Below are 23,268 nucleotides of genomic sequence, written 5' to 3'. Positions count from 1 at the left end.
TTTGTGGTACGTACCCTTCATTCTGTTCCTCTAGTCTCGCATGTTTTCAGTGCGAAAAAAGATTAATCATCTTTATTTTGGCTAAGAGAAAAGCTAACAATCAGTCGGGTGTCATTCACATATTTACACCGGCCAATAAAATCTCAACAAATATGAGATTTATTTATCTTATTGTAGGTACTAGTTTATAGAATCAGTCTATTCCCTTCTCCCTGCTCTCCCCCCGAGCCATCTATCTCCCCTCTTCTTTTCCTTTACCATTTTTCCCTTTTATCTTCTTTCCCCAGCGCACCTCCCGAAAAGATGCACATACAAAATCATGCTGTAAATTGGTTCCAGCTTTGTTCATTGAGAAGCATTTCAAGACGAAATAAGTCTCCGATCCAATGTCCATGGACTTCATTCGTCATGAAGTTGGGCAAATAAAAATCCTCATCAGGAGTTGGGTTCTCGTTGATAGGCTCCCTCCCTAAACCCTCAGCTGCTGAAGTTTCAAGCATCTTTTGGTTAGCAGTAGCATTCAACAGAAGATGAAGGCCGAAGTCAGAGATGTAAGGATGGTAATTGCGATCCAAAAGTATGTTTTTTGACTTGAGGCTTCCATGATTACGGGCTTCTCAAATCCTGTATGAAGATGTTCCAATCCCTTGGATATACCGATTGAGATGCTATAAATAATGGCCCATGTTTGAGATTCACCATTTCCATCTGCCAATACGAAATAGAGGTGGGTCTATTTCAAATTAAAATATACATTACAGAGAAATTAACTCAGAAAATGATTTGAGACTATTTATGCAAAGAAAATACGTTGTCCTACCAGGAAGAAAGTGAAAAAAAAAACTCTCGTATCTGGTTAAGGAGCCAACAATAGGAGACGGATGGAAAAAGTGGGTTTTCGAAGGGACGGAAATGGAGATAATACCGTGAACTGACGGGGGGAACAGGTCAACAAGGGTTGGGGGGGGGGGGGGGGGGGGGGGGGGGAAGTGGGTTTTCGAAGGGACAGAAATGGAGATAATACCGTGAACTGGGGGGAACAGGTCGACGAGGGTAGGGGGTAGGGAAGAGAGTGCTTTATTTTATATATATATAGAGAGAGAGAGAGAGAGAGAGAGAGAGAGAGAGAGAGAGAGAGAGAGAGAGAGGAGGAGGCCGGTGGGGGAGGAGGAAAGAGAGAAGAAATGAGAATTCAATAACTGGCCTCAAGCGTCTCCCTGCTAGAGAGAGAGAGAGAGAGAGAGAGAGAGAGACCTCCTTAGCTCTCTTTTTTATTTTTTTCTTTTTAATTTCTTCACCCTCTTTTAACTTGGTAATGGTCTCACACATCGAATGGGATTGAAACACATGACAAAACAAGCATGTCATCCTTGGGAAGGAACAGTTTGTTTGAATAACCTACCATCTAAAATTGGGTCACGATAACTCAAATCAGCTTTGCAGCACTCAACTACGATAACCCTTTCATTGAACTGAGAGACCAAAATTTAGAATCATAACCAAGGAAAAAATCTCAAAGTCTTGATAGTGCAAAATTTGAAACAATAAAACATTATTATCACATCTGCTGAAACCTCCCTCCAACGGACAGGTATTAATGCCAACTAATGCATTATTGAAGAGTTTAAACAGCTTTCATGCTTGAAATTTTGATATTTCAATTTAGGGATTCATATTAGGTTGTGCTGGTCTAAGCACATACTCAGCTAATACGTTTATAGCTCCACCTGAACTCTAGATTCCCACAAGTACCTTCATGGAGCTGAGAATTCAATCCACCAGTAGCGTTAGAGATGCCAAGTAATACGTACCTTCCAAAGCTCTGTTGGAGGGATGGGCAGATGAACCACAACAAAATATGCATTCACAAATTGGGGTTCCGGGAGATGGTAAGCATAATAAACATAATCATCATCTTCCCACGGAAGTCTTTTGAAAGCTGACCTGAGCCTTGAACTTCTGCCCTGCTAATCATGATAATAAAATGAACAATAGAAGGTCCGTGAAATGTGAGATACCATGTGTCCAAAAACTAAAGAATATAACATCTTCTCAATGTTGTCATTAGTTTTATGGTTAAAACAATAATAAGCTTAAATTTAAAATCACATTTGAGAACAAAACTGCACTTACTGAATCTATAATAATTCTCACGCTGACACAACTTCAGGAGGTAAGTTGATAAGCTCGGGCTCATTCATCTGTTTTTTTTCAGACTCCAGTCCTGGAAACTGTCCAACATCATGTCCTTCAAGTGGTTGAAACTCATTCTGTAAACCAATGGCAAACTCTTCAGGATGAGCTCCACCACTTTGAAAATAATCAGCAATCTGCATGTAGAAAACCATTCCGATGTAAACATCATTAAACTTCTAAAACTTGAATTTCAAAAAAAAAAAAAAAACCGTATAGTTTTTATGTAAATTTCATTCATCTAGTCCTACAAAGTGAAATTTTATTCATCATTAACTTTTATGAGATATGACACGTGTACTTAGATACACAAATAAAACCAAATAATTACACTACGTTTTTTTTATTAAAAAAAATAGAGAATTAAAGTGGCACTTACATGATTGGCAAGACTCATACCACTCAAGGCTGCTGACTCTAAACTTGAACCAAGTAACCAATCGCCACATATACCAGCCCTTCCTTGAGGATCAAATATGCAGGGGATGCCAGGTGTATTAGTGGGAAGAGCTGCACCCCTGTAGGACTATAGAATAAAAAATCTATCCTGCCTTCAACTTTGGAATTAAAATGAAAACAATAGAATATCCTTTATGTAAAAATATCTTTAGGATGGAACAGTATATATAAAGATATCGTAGATAGCCTAAATGATTATTGGATAGGTAACACCTTTGTTTTAAATTCTCTTCAAGTAATTTTTCCCCTCAAAATTACAGTTCAGTAATTTTTGCATCTTTTTTATTCTTTTCTGTAATCGAGAAATAAAATCCGTAGACAAAAGGAGAAATGGTAGACGAAGAGAGAGCTGTACTGGAAAAACAGAACAAACAACTACGGAGCAAGAGAAAGAATTATGAGCCCCATCAAATTCCCAATGTGTAATCAAGTATGACGGATGCCTGTGAACAAATAAGCTTCAAACAAAAGCTAGTAAAATCAGTGAATAGAATAGCCAAAAGTCTATCAAACATTGTTGCAACAAGTTCACAAATTAATTTGTAAAGTTTGACTAAAGCCCATAGGCAAACATTACCGAAACTCAACTTGTTTAGAAGGATCCCAACAGAAAAGCTAATGCAGTTGCCAATGATTTCTTACCATAGTTGGACACGGGTATAAAGTGGTTTCTTAAGTGATCCTTTTGATAACCCCAACGCAGCCTCAACACCCTCAAGCATGCCTGCCTTCACCTTCTCTGCTGTGGCAGTTGGGATGTTTTCCTGCGAACAGGAAATTATCACAAAAACAACTGATGAAAATGAAATTCTGAATGGGGTATACATAAAAGATGGATAGTTTAGATAAATGATTACAAACCATACACACCCCACCACGTGTGTGTGAGTAGACACAGGATATTTTTTATAGGTACACAGGATTTTTAAAACATTAGTGTTTATATAAACAAAAGCCATGGTAAGTGCCACTCTCAAAGTCATAGGAAAAGCAGGCCAGACCAAGCCTAAGTGGCACAAGGCACTGCGATTATAAAGCACTGGGCAGGCACCACGGTCTCTCTTCCTCCTTCCCTCCCTCTTCCTAAAATCCCTACTTTCCAATCAATTATCGTTTGTGCACCACCTTCTATTTTACTCAAACCTACAGGTATTGATTTATTCACAAGGACTTTTTCCTGGAAACACAAGTCATACCTGAGAACCTAGGATTTTGAGCTTGGAAGTCAGGGTTCCTATATTCCTGGTTTGTTTATAATTTCAATTATTTTATTCCAGCAGCTATCGATTGTTTTAAAGCAGTGATTCACTTTTTTTTTTATAGCTAAAAGTGGTGATTTATTGTATTAATTGCTTACCAGATTATATATGGAAAGTATGTGTCTTTTCCTAAAGAAAATTGACTCCTAATAGGATTGGTATAGTAATAGAAAAGCTGCCTAAACTGGAACAGCCTTTAGGCCAGAATTTTAAGGCTCTAAGAGCCCTAAATCAAATTTTTCTAGCCTCCAGATTTTACTTATTAAAAACGAATAAATACATCTTTCTTTCTTTCTTTCTTTCTTTTTCTTTTTTTTCTTTTTTATGTCGGGGAACCTCTCCAAGGCAGGGCCCTTTGGACCCACCCCTGCAGAGTAAACCCCAGTCCCATGCACCGCTCCCTCGGAAGTTTCCCTATATGGAACTGGTTAAATCACTGGCTTTTCACCAGGGGGTGTGGCCCCAAATGATTGTTCGCACCCATGAGATATTGAACCTTAGACCTTGAAGGGAGTAAGACCCAATGACCTTGGACCTTGAAGGGAGTAAGACCCAATGACCAAGGCCTTCACCACCAAGTGATTTTAAGAACAATCAAATTAGCCCCTCCGTCAGAAGCACCACATTAGCAATAACCATCATTCAACATGTGTCCCTCGACTACCCACTCGCACTAATCTTCTAAAAAATATTATGATAATATAAGATAAAAAATTAACTTAAAAAACTAAATTTATAAAATTTATTATTAAAAAAAAAAGAACCTCCAAGTGCTGGAAGGGTTGGTGGTGGGTGATTGGGAGGGACCTACCTCCCCCAACCCAGGTCCAGTGGCCCAATCTAGGCCACCTACATGGTGGCCAAGATGAGGTAGAGGCAACAGCAACGGGTGAGGAAGGGCGTCGGGTTTTTTTCAAAATAATTTTAATGTTTTCCTATGTTGTTTTCATTTATTAGTTTTAAAGTTTTTTTTTTAAGTTCCTACTTTTTTTATGTTTCTTTGTATTTTTTGTGACTTCAAGTGATTTTTAATATCATTTTAAATTTTTTTAAATAATTGGTGCAACATGGCCCGTTGAGGGATACATGTTGAACAATGATTTGTGCTAAGGTGGCACTTCTAACAGTTTACTAATGAGTTTTTGGCAGAGGAACCAATTAAATCATTCTTAAGACCAGATGGAGTAAAAAGATCAATTAAAAAACAGAGGGAGCAACGTGTTTGCAAATCGCCAAGGGGAGATACTGGGGAAGATCATTACAAAACCCTAAAATGCATTTGTAAGGGGTATGCAAATCCTGGACTTAGTTCTCACATCGCCAATAAATGCCTGGATATGGAGAAGGCCTATGACCATATTAACTGAGACTTCCTACTGTTTTTAACTAGAACTTTATTTCTCTGTGTCATAGCTGTAGACTTTAATGGCCTTGATTTTCATGACTTTCTTGTTTCCATTGCTTCTATCTAGATAGGTCTTAGCTCTTGTACACCTTATTGTGTACTTGGGTTATTGTAATACCCTAGTCTTACTATGTGAGTCTTTACGTCATTTTATTTTATTCTTTAAGTTAAATATGTTCATGTAAAGATTTTTATTACTTTATTTTAGATGGGTGTGTTTTTATTTTTATGTGGGTTGTTAAAATAAATTAAGTACATGATTTTTAAGGCCTTATAGTATTTTCTCTTTAAACCCTAAAATTTTATTATTTATGAAAGAGCACAAATGATTCCCACCATTGAATTGGTAGTTGGAATAGTTATCTTCCTAAATCTAATCCTAACCCTCCATTTCCTTAAACTTTTAATGACCAAAAATTTAACTAAGCCTTCTTCTCTTATGAACCGTCGGTCTACACCTAATAAATGAAGAATTTTCCCTTCAAACCCATCGGTCTACACCTAACAAATGAAGAATTTCCCCTTCAAACCCATCGGTCTACACCTATCAAATAAAGAACAAGTCTTCTTCACCTCTCTTTCCATGCTAGCCAACGCCACTTCCCTCTTTTCTTCTCCTCTTCAAGAAATCAAACTCCTCTCATTTTCTTCAAGCTTTGGACCTTCACTTCACCTCTTGAAAGAATCTAGGAGCTTAAGATAAATTGTTTAATGTGATTTAATGTGATTTTGGAAGCTAACTAAATTGTTTAGCTTATGTTTTGATGTTATGTTTTATATATATAATTATGTTCTGTTTTAAGTGATTAAATGCATATATGGAGCTGTTTTGATGTTATGTTAATTAAATTAACTATCTTCTTATGTCACTCTTGTAAGGATTTGTTGAGAGGGTAGTTATTTGAAGTAACATTAAGGGTAGAAAACGACGTTAGATTTATAATTTTTTTTAGTCATCGTTAAAAAGGGGATCTAAAGGATGTTGGATGAGTTTTAACACACTTGTTATTTATTGGATTAGGATTTTCTGAAGTTAAAGGGGTTGCAGCGGATCGAGGTAAGTAGCTATGACCATGCGCCCACGCCAAGTTCTCTTGTGGAAGAATATATCTCTATCTCTTTCCAAACGTTCCTCTAATTAAAGAATAAATGAGTTTATATTATGTACAAGCCTTTCTTGGTAGCCAACGTTAACTATCCTATCAATTATAATTGATTGTATGTGTATATGGTAATGCATGCATGTAGACCCTAAGTCATGAAATTTTTATACATGCTTCTTGAAATAACTAAGATTTTATTTATATGTAAGCATGACATAAAATGCTATTTTTCAAAATAAAAGCATATTCATCGGATTAAGGAAGATATTGAAAATGTTGATTTCAAAGAAAGAAAAGGAATGAATTAATGTATGAAAATATGTAATGGCCACATGAAAAGAAATGATATCAAAGAAATGGGCAGATTTCAATGCCGGGTAAATAGTACTGGTAGTGCACCCAGTGCTGCTCCCTGACAAAAAGGAGTTCCTAACCTGTGGCCACGGGTGGGATCCAAGTCCAATAGGACCGCTAACCCCAACACACGGGGCGTAATAGTGTGTTGGCCAAAAGAAAGTGAAAGATTAAATTAAGTGTATGCATGAAGATACGATATATAAGTATGTACGAAAATAAGAAATAAAGATTTTGCATGAAAGTATGAAATGAGTATATGTATGATAGTAAGTAAGTGTATGCATGATGTTATAAAGAAAGCATATGCATGGAAGTATTGTCAGAATTAGTATTGGTTTATGGATGCAGGTTTTCAAAAGAAAGTACTATATGCTAATTAAGTTAACAGCATGATGTACTGCTTACTAAGTATTAAACTCACTTTGTGTTTATGTTTTAAACGTCCAGGTACAGACGAATATACTGAGGAGGGAGGGGCCAACGTTTAGTAGTCCCTGGGTAGTTTGATTTCTTTTTATGAAGATATATGTTTCTTACATTTTAATACTGGACCCCACACGGGGATGTTTTATTGAGTTAACTTCTAGACAAGATACCTTCGGGTATAAGGTACATAGTGGGGTAATGGAAACCCCTTCTGCTTTAAGTTAGTTTTCTTTTGTAATGACTGAAGGGACTAAGTCCCTTTTTGGATGACGGACTCTGAGAGTCCTTTGTAAAGAAATGTAAAGGTATGTCTATTAGATGTTTCTTTCAGTTAGAAATTAGAATTTATGCGTAATGCGTTCGAATCGTCATGCATTATCTTTTTTTTAAAAAAAATTAATAAAATAATAATAATAATACTAATAACAATATGGGCATTCATTTATAAATAAATTTACTGTTATAATAAGAAAAAGAACAGGTACGGGATCACAGGCTCGCTCTTGATAGGGTAGGGTTGTGTGGGGTTGTGACAAATCTTCACAACCCACCCTAACAAGAGCGAGACCGTGATCCCGTACTTGTTCTTTTTCCTATTATAACAGTATATTTATTTATAAATGAATGCCCATATTGTTATTAGTATTATTATTATTTTATTAATTTTTTTTAAAAAAGATAATGCGTTACTATTCGAACGCATCACGCATAAATTCTAATTTCGAACTGAAAGAAACATCTAATAGACATACCTTTACATTCCTTTACAAATGACTCTCAGAGTCCGTCATCCATTAATTTAAGATAACTACTTTAAACAAAAAGGGACTCAGTCCCTTCAGTCATTACAAAAGAAAACTAATTTAAAGCACGAGGGGTTTCCATTACCCCACTATCTACCTTATACCCGAAGGTGTCTTGTCTAGAAGTTAACTCAATAAAACATCCCCGTGTGGGGTCCAGTATTAAAACGTAAGAAACATATATCATCATAAAAAGAAACCAAACTACCCAGGAACTACTAAACGTCGGCCCCTCCCTCCCCAATAATACTCAGCTCCTCAGTAGATTCGTCTGTACCTGGACGTTTAAAACATAAACACAAAGTGAGTCTAATACTCAGTAAGCAGTACACCATTCTGTTAACTTAATAAGCATATAGTACTTTCTTTTGAAAACATGCATCCATAAACCAATACTAATTCTGACAATACTTCCATGCATATGCTTTCTTTAAAACATCATGCATACACTTACTTCTTACCATCATGCATATCCTCACTTCATACTTTCATGCAAAATCTTTATTTCTTATTTTCATACATACTTATATATCGTATCTTCATCCATACACTTAATTTAATCTTCCACTTTCTTTTGGCCAACACACTATTACGCCCCGTGTGTTGGGGTTAGCGGTCCTATTGGACCTGGATCCCACCCGTAGCCACAGGTTAGGAGCCCCTTTCTGTCAGGGAGCAGCACTGGGTGTACTACCAGTACTACTTACCCGGCATTGCAATCTGCCCATTTCTTTGATATCATTTCCTTTCATGTGGCCATTACATATTTTCATACATTAATTCATTCCTTTTCTTTCTTTGAAATCAACATTTTCAATATCTTCCTTAGTCCGATGAATATGCTTTTATTTTGAAAAATAACATTTTATGTCATACTTACATATAAATAAAATCTTAGTTATTTCAAGAAGCATGTATAAAAATTTCATGACTTAGGGTCTACATGCATGCATTACCATATACACATACAATCAATTATAATCGATAGGATACTTAACAGGGGCTACCAAGAAAGGCTTGTACATAATATAAACTCATTTATTCTTTAATTAGAGGAACGTTTGGAAAGAGATAGAGATATATTCTTCCACAAGAGAACTTGGCGTGGGCGCATAGTCATAGCTACTTACCTCGATCGGCTGCAATCCCTTTAACTTCAGAAAATCCTAATCCAATAAATAACAAGTGTGTTAAAACTCATCCAACATCCTTTAGATCCCCTTTTAACGATGGCTAAAATATTATAAATCTAACGTCGTTTTCTACCCTTAATGTTATTTCAATTAACTACCCTCTCGACAAATCCTTACAAGAGTAACATAAGAAGATGGTTAATTTAGTTAACATAACATCAAAACAGCTCCATATATGCATTTAATCACTTAAAACAGAACATAATTATATATATACAAAACACAACATCAAAACAGCCCTCTATATGTAATTAATCCCTTAAAACAGAACATATATGTAGATATACAAAACATAACATCAAAACAGCTATATATATATAATTAATCCCTTAAAACAGAGCATATATGTAGATATACAAAACATAACATCAAAACATCCTCATATAAATACTTAATCCCTTAAAACAGAGCATATATGTATATATATAAAACATAACATCAAAACATAAGCTAAACAATTTAGTTAGCTTCCAAAATCACATTAAATCACATTAAACAATTTACCTTAAGCTCCTAAATTCTTTCACCTCTAGTGAAGTGAAGGTCCAAAGTTTGAAGAAAATAAGAGGAGTTTGATTTCTTGAAGAGGAAAAGAAAAGAGGGAAGTGGCGTTGGCTAGCATGGAAAGAGAGATGAAGAAGACTTTTTCTTCATTTGTTAGGTGTAGACCGATGGGTTTGAAGAGGAAATTCTTCATCTATTAGGTGTAGACAGATGGGTTTGAAGAGGAAATTCTTCATCTATTAGATGTAGACCGACGGTTCATAAGAGAAGAAGGCTTAATTAAATTTTTGGTCATTAAAAGCTTAAGGAAATGGAGGGTTAGGATTAGATTTAGGAAGACAACTATTCCAACTACCAATCCAATGGTGGGAATCATTTGTGCTCTTTCATAAATAATAAAATTTTAGGGTTTAAAGAGAAAATACTATAAGGCCTTAAAAATCATGTACTTAATTTATTTTAACCCACATAAAAATAAAAACACACCCATCTAAAATAAAATAATAAAAATCTTTACATGAACATATTTAAGGAATAAAATAAAATGACATAAAGACTCACGTAGTAAGACTAGGGTATTATAACTCTCCCCACCTTAAAATAATCTCGTCCTCGAGATTGAACGTACCTCAAAGAAAAAGTGTGGGATATTTAATCCTCACGTCGTCTTCATGTTCCCATGTTGCCTCTTGCTCAGTGTGGTGGTTCCAAAGCACTTTGACCATCGAAATGGTTTTATTGCGAAGTACTCGAACCTCCCGATCTAAGATTCGGACTGGTACTTCCTCGTATGAGAAATCTTTATGCACTTGGAAAGGTGCATAATCCAACACGTGTAGGGTCATGCACATATTTTCGAAGTATTGAAACATGGAAAACATTATGCATGACTGAAAATTCTGAGGGTAGTGCGATTCGATACGCAACTGCTCCTATCTTTTCAAGAATCTCAAATGGGCCAATGTATCTTGGGGTTAATTTGCCTTTCTTGCCGAATCTCATAACTCCTTTCATTGGAGCTACCCGAAGGAATACTTTGTCTCTTACCTCAAAGTGCAGCTCCCTTCTTCTATGATCGGCATATTTCTTTTGCCTCTCTTGAGCTAGGCCAAGCCTCTTTCTGATGATAGCAACTTTTTCTTGCATATTTTGAACTAAGTCAGGGCCCAGCATCTTTTTCTCACAAATCTCGTCCCAATAAAGGGGCGATCTACATTTGCGCCCATACAAAACTTCATATGGTGCCGCATTGCTGCTCTCTTGGTAACTATTATTGTAGGCAAATTCAACTAATGGTAAGTATTTTATCCAACTTTCCTTGAAATCCAAGACACATGCCCGTAACATATCTTCAAGAATTTGAATTGTTCTCTCAGACTGCCCATCTGTCTGAGGGTGGAAAGCAGTGCTATAAATCAATTCTGTCCCCAAGTTCCTTTGCACGCTCCTCCAAAATGCTGAAGTAAACCGTGAGTCCCTATACGATACTATCTTGGACGGAACTCCGTGCACCTAACCATCTCTTTGACATATATCTCTGCCAACTTACTCATTGAGTAAGTCATCTGAATTGGTATGAAGTGGGCTGATTTCGATAATCTGTCGACAATCACCCACACAGAATCTTGTCCTCCTTGGGCTTTAGGAAATCCAGTTACAAAATCCATGCTGATTTCATCCCATGTCCAAACTGGTATTGGTAGTGGCTGTAGTGCTCCCGAGGGTCTTTGATGCTCAGCCTTAACTTACTGGCATGTCAGGCATTGAGCTACAAAGTTAGCCACGTCTCGTTTCATTCCACTCCACCAGTAGTGTTGTCTCAGGTCTCGATACATTTTGGTACTACCTGGATGCACTGTGTATAGAGACCGATGTGTTTCCTTCAATATTAGATCCCTTAGTTCCTTTTTAGCTGGTACATACAATTTTCCTTTAAACCGCAATGATCCATCACTAGAAATCACAAAATCAGGTTGTTTTCCTTCTAAAATATCTGTTTTGATCTTCTGGAGGTTAAGGTCTTCACTTTGAGCAGCTTTAATTTGGTCCAATATTGTCGGGCCAAGAACTAGGCTATTCAACCTTACTTGTACATCCTTCACCATTTCCACTCCCAGCTTCTCCATATCTAGAAGAACAAATTTCTGGGGAGTATACATACTCCTGAGAGTGCCAGAAGAAGACTTCCGACTAAGGGCGTCGGCAACTACATTAGTTTTGCCTGGGTGGTAGTTGATATTACAATCATAATCTTTCAATAGCTCCAACCATCTACGCTACCTCATATTTAACTCCTTTTGAGTGAAGAAATATTTTAGACTCTTGTGGTCCGTATAAATTTCACAATGTTCCCCATAAAGGTAATGTCGTCATATCTTTAAGGCAAATACCATAGCAGCCAACTCTAAATCATGGGTTGGGTAATTGCGCTCATAATCCTTAAGTTGACGCGAAGCATATGCTACAACTTTTCCATGCTGCATAAGAACACACCCCAACCCTTTGTGTGAGGCATCGCTGTATATCACAAATCCTTCTGTATCCAAAGGTATAGCAAGAACAGGTGCCGTCACAAGTTTCTCCTTAAGCTCCTGAAAGCTTTTCTCACATTCTGCAGTCCATATGAATTCCTCACCCTTTCGGGTCAGGGTCGTTAAAGGAACTGTGATGCGAGAAAACCCTCCAACAAATCTTCGATAATACCCCGCAAGACCAAGGAAGTTTCTAATTTCTTAGATAGTTTTTGGTCTAGGCCATTCCACTATCGCCTCCACCTTTGCAGGATCTACGGAAATACCATCCTTTGAAATTATATGGCCAAGAAAAGAAATCTCTTGTAACCAAAACTCACACTTATTCAACTTAGCATATAATTTCTTCTCCCGCAAAACTTGAAGAACAACCTCCAAACGCTTCACATGTTCTTCCGGGGTTCTTGGTAGCCCCCGTTAAGTATCATATCGATTATAATTGATTGTATGTATATATGGTAATGCATCTAAGTCATGAAATTTTTATACATGCTTCTTGAAATAACTAAGATTTTATTTATATGTAAGCATGATATAAAATGCTATTTTCCAAAATAAAAGCATATTCATCAGACTAAGGAAGATATTGAAAATGTTGATTTCAAAGAAAGAAAATGAATGAATTAATGTATGAAAATATGTAATGGCCACATGAAAGGAAATGATATCAAAGAAATGGGCAGATTGCAATGCCGGGTAAGTAGTACTGGTAGTGCACCCAATGCTGCTCCCTGACAGAAAGGGGTTCCTAACCTGTGGCCACAGGTGGGATCCAGGTCCAATAGGACCGCTAACCCCAACACACAAGGCGTAATAGTGTGTTGGCCAAAAGAAAGTGAAAGATTAAATTAAGTGTATGCATGAAGATACGATATATAAGTATGTATGAAAATAAGAAATAAAGATTTTGCATGAAAGTATGACGTGAGTATATGCATGATAGTAAGAAGTAAGTATATGCATGATGTTATAAAGAAAGCATATGCATGGAAGTATTGTCAGAATTAGTATTGGTTTATGGATGCATGTTTTCAAAAGAAAGTACTATATGCTTATTAAGTTAACAACATGGTGTACTACTTACTGAGTATTAGACTCACTTTGTGTTTATGTTTTAAACGTCCAGGTACAGACGAATCTATTGAGGAGCTGAGTATTACTGAGGACCTACCATTATTAATACAATCGTTTACTTATCAAAAATATCATAGGGAGCTTTGACTTTGAGACAAACGACAGTGGCTAATTTTGTATTTAACCCTATCAAAAATCAAGAAGACAATGTTTCTAGGAAAATACCAGAGCGCTGAGATTCTGGAGCCAATTAGGGCTGGCAGTCATGCCAGTCTTGTTCTTTCCAACCATAGCAGTTGTTGTTAAAAAAAAAGGAGCTTTGACTTTGAGGCAAACCACAATGACTAGTTTTGTATTTAACCCAGTTAAAAATTAGGAAGCTGGAGTTTCTATGAAATCCCAGAGTGCTGAGATTCTGGAGCCAATTAGGCTGGCTGTCACACCAGTCTTGTTCTTTTCAACCCCAGCAAGTGAATTTTTAGTTGCTATATATGTTTTCCTAAGTTATCTCTCATGTTTTGGTTGTAAAACCTGTATGAGAATATTCCCATCAAGCATGATTGGTTTAATTACCAGGCATCAATGTGTAGGAGGTTCAATTTCACTTGTTTATGTCATAAAAGAGTGTCGGCCCCAGCAGAAATTCTGCAACAAAGTAACAGCCCATAAAGGCTCCTGTAGGGTACATAAAGTCTTTAAGACCGTGACTTGAGCCCTTAATGAGACTGCCTTTTCAGTGAGTCATGTGGCAAGAGAGCTGGACCAATCTATAAATGGAAGTAAATCAAACACCCATGTCATACAGCTGGTTGACAGCACGCACATACATGTGAATAGTAGTAGTGATAAGAAGAAAGTTTCGAATAAATTAGTATTAAGCAAGGATCCAGATCTTTCCCAAGTGTAAAGGCATGTGTAGAAAGTTTCAAACGTTGGAGACATGTATGCAATGAATGGTAGTAGTGACTGGGTATGTTTCCCCAGGTTGTGACAGAGAAAATTTTTATCGTGCAAGCTAAAGAAACGTGGTAAACAGTATGATCATGCCTTTACCATTTATTGTAAAATGTTATATTTTTCAAAAGAGTTCTTCAAGTTATATGCCATGATATTGACCTTTCATGTAAACTAGGACTATTCAGAAACCAACCGCCACCGACTCCAACTGACAACCGCAGCACGAAACCGGCAGGGAAGCGGTCAGCTGGCGGCAGTATAATTTATACAGAACCGACTGAAGTCGGTTCAGCGGCTGTTCAATCTCCCAAAAACTGCTGAACTGGCCGACTATTTATCTATATATTTTTTTTAAATATACATATCTAAAACAGCGCCATTTTACTCATTGAGGTGAAACAGCGCCGTTTAAGGCCTGTGTTTAAAATAAAAAAAAAAAAACTTAGTGAAGCGCCATTTCATCCTAGGGTTAAACACCCCCGTGCTTCACCTCTCCTTCAGGGCCTCAAGTCAGCCGCTTCACTTCTCATTTCTCATTTATCATTTTGCGCCTCCACTAAGTCCAGACTCCCCTCTCCAACATCACCGTCCACTATCTGGCCATCCACCAGTCCACCTCCAGCGCTCTCCAGCCACCATCTACCAACGCATCTCTGGTTCGAATAGCCCACTCCACTTCCGTCCCCTCACGGAGTCCACTACCGCACCACGTCTTAGAGAAAACCCCCACTGCAAGATTAATTTCTCAGTTCAAGTTTAATTTCAATTTTTCTACTTTGTAGTTTGTTCTCAACTAAAGTGAAATGTCTCAGTTGTCACGGCAAGATTATTTTGTTTTTTAATTTTTAGTGCATTCGGTTTTGGGATTTTTAATTTATCATCATATTATTTGACATATTTGTTGTCTAAATAATTAATTGTGTATTGTGTATGGTCACTGGACAGGGATTGACAAAGTTTGAACCAAATTGTTGCACTGTGAAGCCTAATCCGAGACCCAATTCAGTGAATTCACTAAGTATTCTTGTCATATCAAAATCAAATGGTTTGGTTGTGAATTAATATTGTGGAATGTGGCATTTGCTGAATTAATATATTGTGGAATGTGGAATGTGGCATTTGCTGTTTTGTAACTTTGTTTTGTGAGGTTGCTGTTTTGACTGTTTTGTAACTTTGTTATAAAATTATTTTGATTCTTAAAGTAATGTGAGGTTGATGAGTGATCCAAAATCTAGATTAGAGTCTTAGACTTGTGATGTTTGCCACGTTGCAAACTAGCTTATGTGTAATTGACAAATTGTGTTATTTTTTTTCTTTCTTTGTTTTAATTGTTGTGTAATGACGTGATGTATATAATTTTTTACATGGTAGATGGATTCTTCATCAAGTCCAATTGATCTTGATTCGAACTCCCAAACAATTAATTTGTAAGAAACCCAAACACCAAGACCCCCAAGTGCCCTTAATAGTAGTAATTGTCCACTTCCTAAAATACGGAAGGAAAATGATCCGTCAATTGTTTGGGACCATTTTACAAAAGTTGAGAGTTGTACGGTAGATGATCCTAAGGCCAAGTTTAATTATTGTGGCAAAATGTATACTTGCCACTCTTAAGAGAAACGGAACTTCAACCATGCAAAACCATCTACATTCATGTCCCAAAAATCCTCATAAACGTGGGCCTTTGGATAAATACCAAAAACATTGGCAGGTGAGGCAGCCTCAGAGGGGGTTGAAGAGAGTGAAATGTCTTGAGGAATCTTGTAACCTACAAATATAGCGAATAGGCTGTAAGGTTGGCACTTGCGAAGATGGTAATTATCGATGAATTGCCATTTAGAATTATTGAAGGGCAAGGATTTAAAAAGATGATTTGGTTGCTTGAACCTAAATTTAAAGTGCCATGTCAATTCACGGTTGCAAGAGATTGCAAGAGACAATCATGAGTCACAATTTTTTTACGAATGATTGCTAGCATCAAGTGCTTCTGGATCTACTACTGCCAAAACATAGATTGACCAGTATTTTTCAGATGGTTGTGAGGCATTAAGCCAATCTTTTGACTTGTTGAACTAGTGGAAAGTTAATGCGCCTAACTCTCCTATACTTGCGATAATTGCACGAGACTTATTAGCCATGCCTGTTTCCACAATTGCATTAGAGTCAGCATTTAGTATTAGAGGTAGTGTACTTGATCCTTTTCAGAGTTCATTGGCTCCGAGAACTGTTGAAGCACTTATTTGTACTCAGAATTGGTTGCGACATCCATAACGCCAATTGATATTCGAGAGGCCATGAATAATGTTGAGAGCTTTGTGGTAGAATCTGATAATGTTTTTCTCATTCAATTTACATATTCATTTACTTTTATAATTTAATTTAATTTCTTTTTCATTATCCTAATTTATTAATATTGATTATTTGATTTTTTCTATATAGAGTTAGGAGCATCGTGCATCACAACTATGGATGACTAAAGAGTCGAATACTGCATTGGACATCTATTTGGAATCTTGAAGAATGAAGATTTGTGAAATTTTAAGACAATTTGGTTTTATTGGAAATCTATATTTGGAGCAATTGTTGCTTATTTGCTTAAGACAATTTGGTTTTGCTTGTAATGTGTATTAAATATTTAGTAGAGTTTTTTTTTTTTTTTAAGTTAAGTAGTAATTAGTAAACAAGACTATAAGTAGTATCAGTAGTTATTAGTTACTAATAGTATAAATGACATTAAAATTAAAATGAAATTGAATACTTAAAATTAATTTTAAAATTTCAGGAAAAAAAGCCCAAAATGTTGAACTTAACTAATGAATTGAGCCCAAAAAGAAGTTGAATTGGGCTTTAAAAAGGCCCAAAATGAATGGTCCAAACCGTATAAAAACAACCAACAGACCGTGAACTGGCCGGCAACCAGTCCAGCCGGTTTCACCCCCCTTACACAATCGGTTTCGGCCGGTTTCCACCTCCAAAATCCATTGGTCGGTCGGTTTCCGTTCTTGTATAAAACTGAACCGAGGGGTCAGTTTTTCAGCCCTAATGTAAACCCCATTTCATGCACTTCTTTAGCATAAACATGTTACTTTAAAATAGCATATACATATAATTAAACCCTTTTTATGCATCTCATGTTTGCAAACGGTCTAATGAGATGCATGTTCTATTTTTTAAAAGGAATGAACATGTTTATGCTTTGAAAGCAACACAACTGTTTTTTATATGAAAGTTAAACATCTCATGATTATTCTCATGTTATGAAAGTTTTTATTATTATTTTCATGCTATGAATGTCATGGAATTTACGAGAAAAACAATGATGAATGAATACATGTTTTTAATGTTTTACTTTGGCCATATCCATGAGGCTTGGTTCTATTGAGATGCTATGAATGGATGTGCAAACTACACTAGAGGATGTTAAGAAGGTAAGTTTCACCCAAGATGTTTACATCCAACATGAATGCAGTACCCCTTGTGTGCACAAGCTGTGGGTCCGATGCACAACCTCACACACAAGAATTAACGTGTTGGCCATTATGTACATAAAGGTTTAAAGATAAATGTTTCGTGTTAGTTGATTACACTATAAATAAAACTGGTCCTACAACAACGTCTACACCTATCCACACTCAGTCCTATCTACCTAGCACCATGTTTGTATATATAAAACTGCCCAATATATAAAACTCAGATGCAATAGTCATGGCCGAACTCTACCCAATACCACACTTAGATGCAAGCAAGAGGTAGTTGATTACACAATATATAAAATTTGTCCTACAACAAAGTCTACACCTATCCACACTCAGTCCTATCTACCCCTATCTACCTAGCACCATGTTTGTATATACGCCCTTACCAAAAACCAGAAATCTCATTTAATGTGCTAAAGCATCAAATGAGTGTATCTGTGTGATACCTCATATAATAAAGATAAGAGTAGGTGGTGTATAAGGCCCCACATGGCTTGGTAATGAGAAGTTATTGCTCTTCATAAGGTTCCAATGGAGCTCCAATTGTATCATTGACTAGTCCTTTTGGAGTATAAGTCATGTGGTTTGGGTCTTCAGTTAGGAATTACAAATGATACAAAGTCTATCCTAACTAGAAATATAGGACTTAAGCCATGCCACTTACAATGGATGGGCCTGACGAGAAGGTCGGAAATTTAAGAGAGAGAGATTCTAATACCCTATATTATAAGAGGATAAAGGGTAGGTGTTGTATGGGATCTCACATTGCTTGGGAATGAGAAGTTCTTGCTCTTTATAAGATCCCAATGGGGCTCCAATTGTATCATTGACTAGTCTTTTTGGAGTATAGGCTGAGTGGTTTGGGCCTTCTATTGGGGCGTTACAATCTACCTACAGTTATTTATCTTAAAACTGACCTGTGGAACCTTGTTGCGCTTTCCATAAGCTGCAGTGCTAAGAAAGGTCCAACAGTGAGGGCCGCTACTTTGGGAGCGTAGAAGTTTCTTTGTATTGTTTGCCATCCAAGAGACAGAATCAACCCCTTTGACAAAAGCTCCTTCAAAAGATGTAACTGCACCATTTGGGAGAGGAAGAGGGTCCTCAAATGCTGCAAGGAGGGCCCATATAGAACTTAATTCCAGCCTCTAGCAACACAGATAGTATAAAGCGAGAAACAAATCAGAGACAAATCAATCATGCTTATAGTAAATAAAGCTAAAGAAGACACTAGGTAGCATCACAGAAACCAAACAGAGATATTTTTTCAATAAGTAGAAACCAAACTGGGATGTTACAAATGTACCTTCATCTGCCTTGCGATTAAGGGTAAGCCTGAGGTCGCAAGCAAGCGATTTGCACACTTTCCTGATGTTGTCGGTGAAATGCACAATCAGTAGTGGTAGAACCACATATGGTAAGCATTGCATGCAATATAAACAAAAAATTAGAATGCTCAATACAATTCGAAGATAACAGCAATAGCAAAATTAAAGATAACAAGCAAACCATGGAGGCAATAAATTACCATTATGTGCAATAACAATCGCATCAAACTCTCCACAAGGTTTTCCATTTTCACTCAAGTGCCACATGCCATTAAATGGCTCAAGTTTACTTATCCAGCAAGGTCTCACCACATTAACCATACAAGTCTGCCACAAAGTGTAAAAGATCAATTAGCAATGACATGAGTATACCGGGGGGAAAAAACAGCCAAAGCTAGATACACCGAGCTAAATTCCTTTATTTTTTCGCAGATGAAGAAATCATAACATATTTGTAAATGGGATATACAGGTGTGTGAATTATTACAAATTTTAACATATTCAATGTTTGACAATGCCAAGCTCAGTTTTCTTATCTGAATTCCTACATAATCATCATTACATATTCAATTCCAGCCACGCATCTAGAACAACTAGGTTTATGTCTATAAGCAAGTACCTTTTTTCCAATTCCATCCATTTTCACATTACCCAACTATCGAACACGTTTAGAATAATTCAGTAGTTCACTATTCTTTAATTCTACCTTCATTCCTAGTTAGAGAAACCTAGCATGAAGGAAACGGAGAACAAGAATGCAGATGAATGATGATCACCTCAGATAGTAACGAGTCAGCAAGGGGGCGCATTCCATTAACACCTACATATCTTCTAAGAGAAGAAGGAAATGGAGAAAACAGACCACTCACGTCAAGCTCCCCAATAATACCCTGCCACTCTTGAATCAGGCCTTTCTCCAACCAGCAATCCACCAACTCAGCAAACCGAGAATCATTTACCGTAAAGAACTGAGCCGCATGGTCAAATATTAACGGCCACGGATCTATTATTCTGGTTCCCATTCTTCCTCCCAAACCATGAATCCCCTAAAATAGAAATATTGTAAGAAAAAATGGAAGCATGATCATCGTCACTGAAACACTTGAAAGTCAGCACATTGAGAAAAGCATATATTCTAAAATATGTCACTAAGATAGCCTTTACTAAATTATAGTCCCATCTTTGAAAGGGAGGAGTAGATGCATTCAACAGACAGTATTTGTCTTATGTTGGAAGGAGTCTAATAAACAAGAGAAGTGACCTACCCAACAACTTATAATGCCATAACAATTTTTGTATGCAGTGAAAATGACTAACAATAGTGTAATTACAAAGCACTAAATCGGATTTCAACAAAAGGGAGAACCAAGTGAAAATGGTTTCAGTGCAGAAGATAACGTCTATAATGTAGACGGGGGATTCCAAGGAATATAGATAAACTCTTGACTTTTCTTTCAGATTTGGCAAGTATCTGGAAAACTAGTGAATTACTACTCTATTCTACCACAATTGGTCCATTGGTAGTGAATTACTACTTTAATGCATTTTCTGGCAGGTTTCATTACCACAAAAGCTATCCCAAAAGTTTATTGATTCCAAGATGTAGAATCTACATTGAATCTTCATTTGAGATCATAAGGACTTGGAACTCTTCTTGGAAAGGGCATCAAGTACATGTATCCTTTGCATAATCAGCTATAGTGTAGTTCTAGGATCATGTCCTTCCAAATCTTTCAATGAAACCACAAGTAGGGAAGTTTTTTTTTTAATGGCAAGCTCATTCAACGCAGCAAAACCATGTATCAAGTAATCCAATTATCCAGAGGAACTCCAAGTGTGGAATTGAAACCAAGACGTCTGAGTCTACAACTCATCTCATGCCCACCCTTTGACCACTAAGCTGCACCATGATGGGTTACAAGTAGAAAAGTATTCATAAGGCAAAAAATATCATTCTATGATATTTTCTACAGACGGCACTCTAATATGCCCAGTATTCATCTTATTCCACAGTTTAACATCTTGTCCTATCTCTGCCTGGGAATCTAATGAAGCAAAGAGGTGATACGCTAAAATAAAATTTGAAAAAGGAACAGCAAAGTAGAATTCAAAGAAAATGATTGAGTATTAAAATATATCCAAATATACATAATTCACCAGTATAGTTTGTAAGCACGCATTAATGAGATCTACATCAATTAATGACTCCTCTCCCAGGAAGAAAGGGATGAAGTAAAAAGTCATGAATTAACAATCTAGGGATGCTAGGCTAAATTAGCAATATATAAAGAAAGCAAGATCGCAATATAAAGTATTAACCTCAATCAAACAAGATGAACAATTGCCTGTTGCAAAAGGGAAGCTCGCTAGTTTGAAGTGAGTTACAAACTATAATCATTTCAGTGTTTGGCGACCAGCCAGTGTCTAAATAAACTAAAATTTAAAGGTTAGCGACAAAAAAGAATCAAGAACAATGCAGAGGAACCCACATATTGTTTTGAGAATGAGAAAAGCAAGTTCAGTAGGTAAAGTCTCATGTCGTTGAACAAGAAACCTGAAATTGACTCTCACCCATACCAGGGAATGGACATTTTTTAATCAAGGAAGAGGTTTACCTACCGTTGTGTAGCTCATAGGCACCCACAATGACCATTCAATGGGTCAAAACAAAGGAGGCCATATCATACAAAACATAGTTTCTTTACGGCAGAATTTGGGGTGTGATGCTTTCATAGTTTATTTACGGCAAAATTTGGGGTGTGATGCTTTTACTCTCGTCAACAAAGCTACCTTGTCTTATTAGGGTCAATCAATCGATGATTTCTTCTCGGGGTTCGTTCTTGTTTACCAAATGGTAAATTAAAATTTGATAACTGAAACTCTATTCTCAGTATTTCTTTTCTTACACTTTCTCAAGGATGAGACAGCGTGCATTAAATATAAAAACTTCGGAATCATAAAAAGCTCCAAAACCCGCATTCTCAAATTTTCTATCTTCACATGAATTCTCAAAACAAAGCCAACCATTCTCTCCAATACGCACAACGCAGCATGCATTCCCAACCATTCAAAGCGCACGTCAAAACACAAGAAAACCCGAGTAGGGGAAAATGAAAATAAAATCAAAGAGTAACTGACCGACCGTGTCGAAAACCGTGGACCGAACCCCTCTCTTCTCCAAATTCAAGGCACATATCAAACCCGCCATCCCTCCGCCAATTATCGCCACGACCGGGTCATTGGAGACCGGAGCGGAGAACATAACTTGCTCCTGGTTGAATGTTTTCTTGAGAATTGACCTTCTGGAGGTACCATATGACGGCTTTCTATTGCGTTTGGAGGTGGGTTTCGGGGCATTCGTGGTGGCTCCTTTCTTGGGTTTTGTTTGTGATGTACAGGTTAGCGTTAGGGTTTTGAAGGATAAGCAGTGGGATGAGGGCTTTGGGGGTTTGAGGGCTCGGCACACAAGGGAAGAAGAAGAGAAGGAAGGAATGGACGCGGACATGGTTTCTGGAGGGAGTGGAAAAACAACAGAGAAACTTGGAAGAGGATAATATAGGCATTGGGGATGGATGCGCGTGGCAGATTCCCGTTGGACCATATGTCCCTATCCGAAGGGCTACATGTATGGTCGGACGGGATATAAATATATAAGAAATAATATCTATAATCGTAAAATTTGTAAGGGTAGTGTAATATTTTTAAAAAGATGAGTAAACACGAGATTGATACGAAAAAAATATTGATTTTTTAATAATAGATCGTATTTTTTTATTCAAAATAATTATATAGTATTTATATATTTTATAATTATATGTAGTATTATTCAAATAAAATTAATAAAAAAAATTAACAATTTTTAGCCATTTAATATTTCTATTAATTTTATAAAAAAATTACTTTAACTATAAAAAGATTACATAAAAGTAAATTCATAAATTAATATAATTTGATGTAGTACGTCATATTATAAAATTATTTTTATTATAAAATAAATTTAACAAATTCTATACAGTCACATTAATTTATGAATTTATTTTATATAATTTTTTTATGTCTGTAACCATTATTATTTTTTAATCAATTGAATTACATGAAATTAAAAACCTTTTAGAAGAGTCCCAAAAAAAAACTTTTTAGAAGAAAATTTATAAAACCTTAAGCTATTAAAAAACTGTCATACTGATTATTTTTAAGACAATT

The 23,268-nt window shown here is 36.5% G+C and overlaps 1 protein-coding gene across 5 annotated transcripts; it reads right to left on the bottom strand.

The window, feature by feature from the left end:
- Positions 1 to 43: 43 nt before the first annotated feature.
- On the bottom strand, positions 44 to 22,613 carry LOC122318586 (renalase). Of its 5 annotated transcripts, XR_006244878.1 has the most exons (11): positions 22,208 to 22,613; positions 19,842 to 20,111; positions 19,266 to 19,392; positions 19,044 to 19,105; positions 18,658 to 18,885; positions 3,295 to 3,416; positions 2,573 to 2,711; positions 2,134 to 2,330; positions 1,812 to 1,967; positions 1,403 to 1,472; positions 44 to 708 (listed from the first exon to the last, which is right to left on the bottom strand). XR_006244878.1 is itself a non-coding variant. In XM_043136090.1 (9 exons), the coding sequence occupies exons 1-8, from the start codon at positions 22,568 to 22,570 to the stop codon at positions 2,151 to 2,153; spliced, it is 1,491 nt and encodes a 496-aa protein (XP_042992024.1). In that variant the 5' UTR covers positions 22,571 to 22,613; the 3' UTR covers positions 1,474 to 1,967; positions 2,134 to 2,150. The 5 variants fall into 5 exon arrangements, 1 of the variants encoding a protein (XP_042992024.1); XR_006244876.1 differs by lacking the exon at positions 1,403 to 1,472; XR_006244877.1 differs by lacking the exon at positions 1,403 to 1,472 and having other exon boundaries at positions 1,812 to 1,964.
- Positions 22,614 to 23,268: the final 655 nt, after the last annotated feature.

Source organism: Carya illinoinensis, chromosome 8 (genome assembly GCF_018687715.1).
Source record: "Carya illinoinensis cultivar Pawnee chromosome 8, C.illinoinensisPawnee_v1, whole genome shotgun sequence".
NCBI classification, from domain to species: Eukaryota; Viridiplantae; Streptophyta; class Magnoliopsida; order Fagales; family Juglandaceae; genus Carya; species Carya illinoinensis.
Note: the sequence above shows the minus strand (reverse complement) of the source record. Positions and strands in the feature narration are given on the sequence as shown.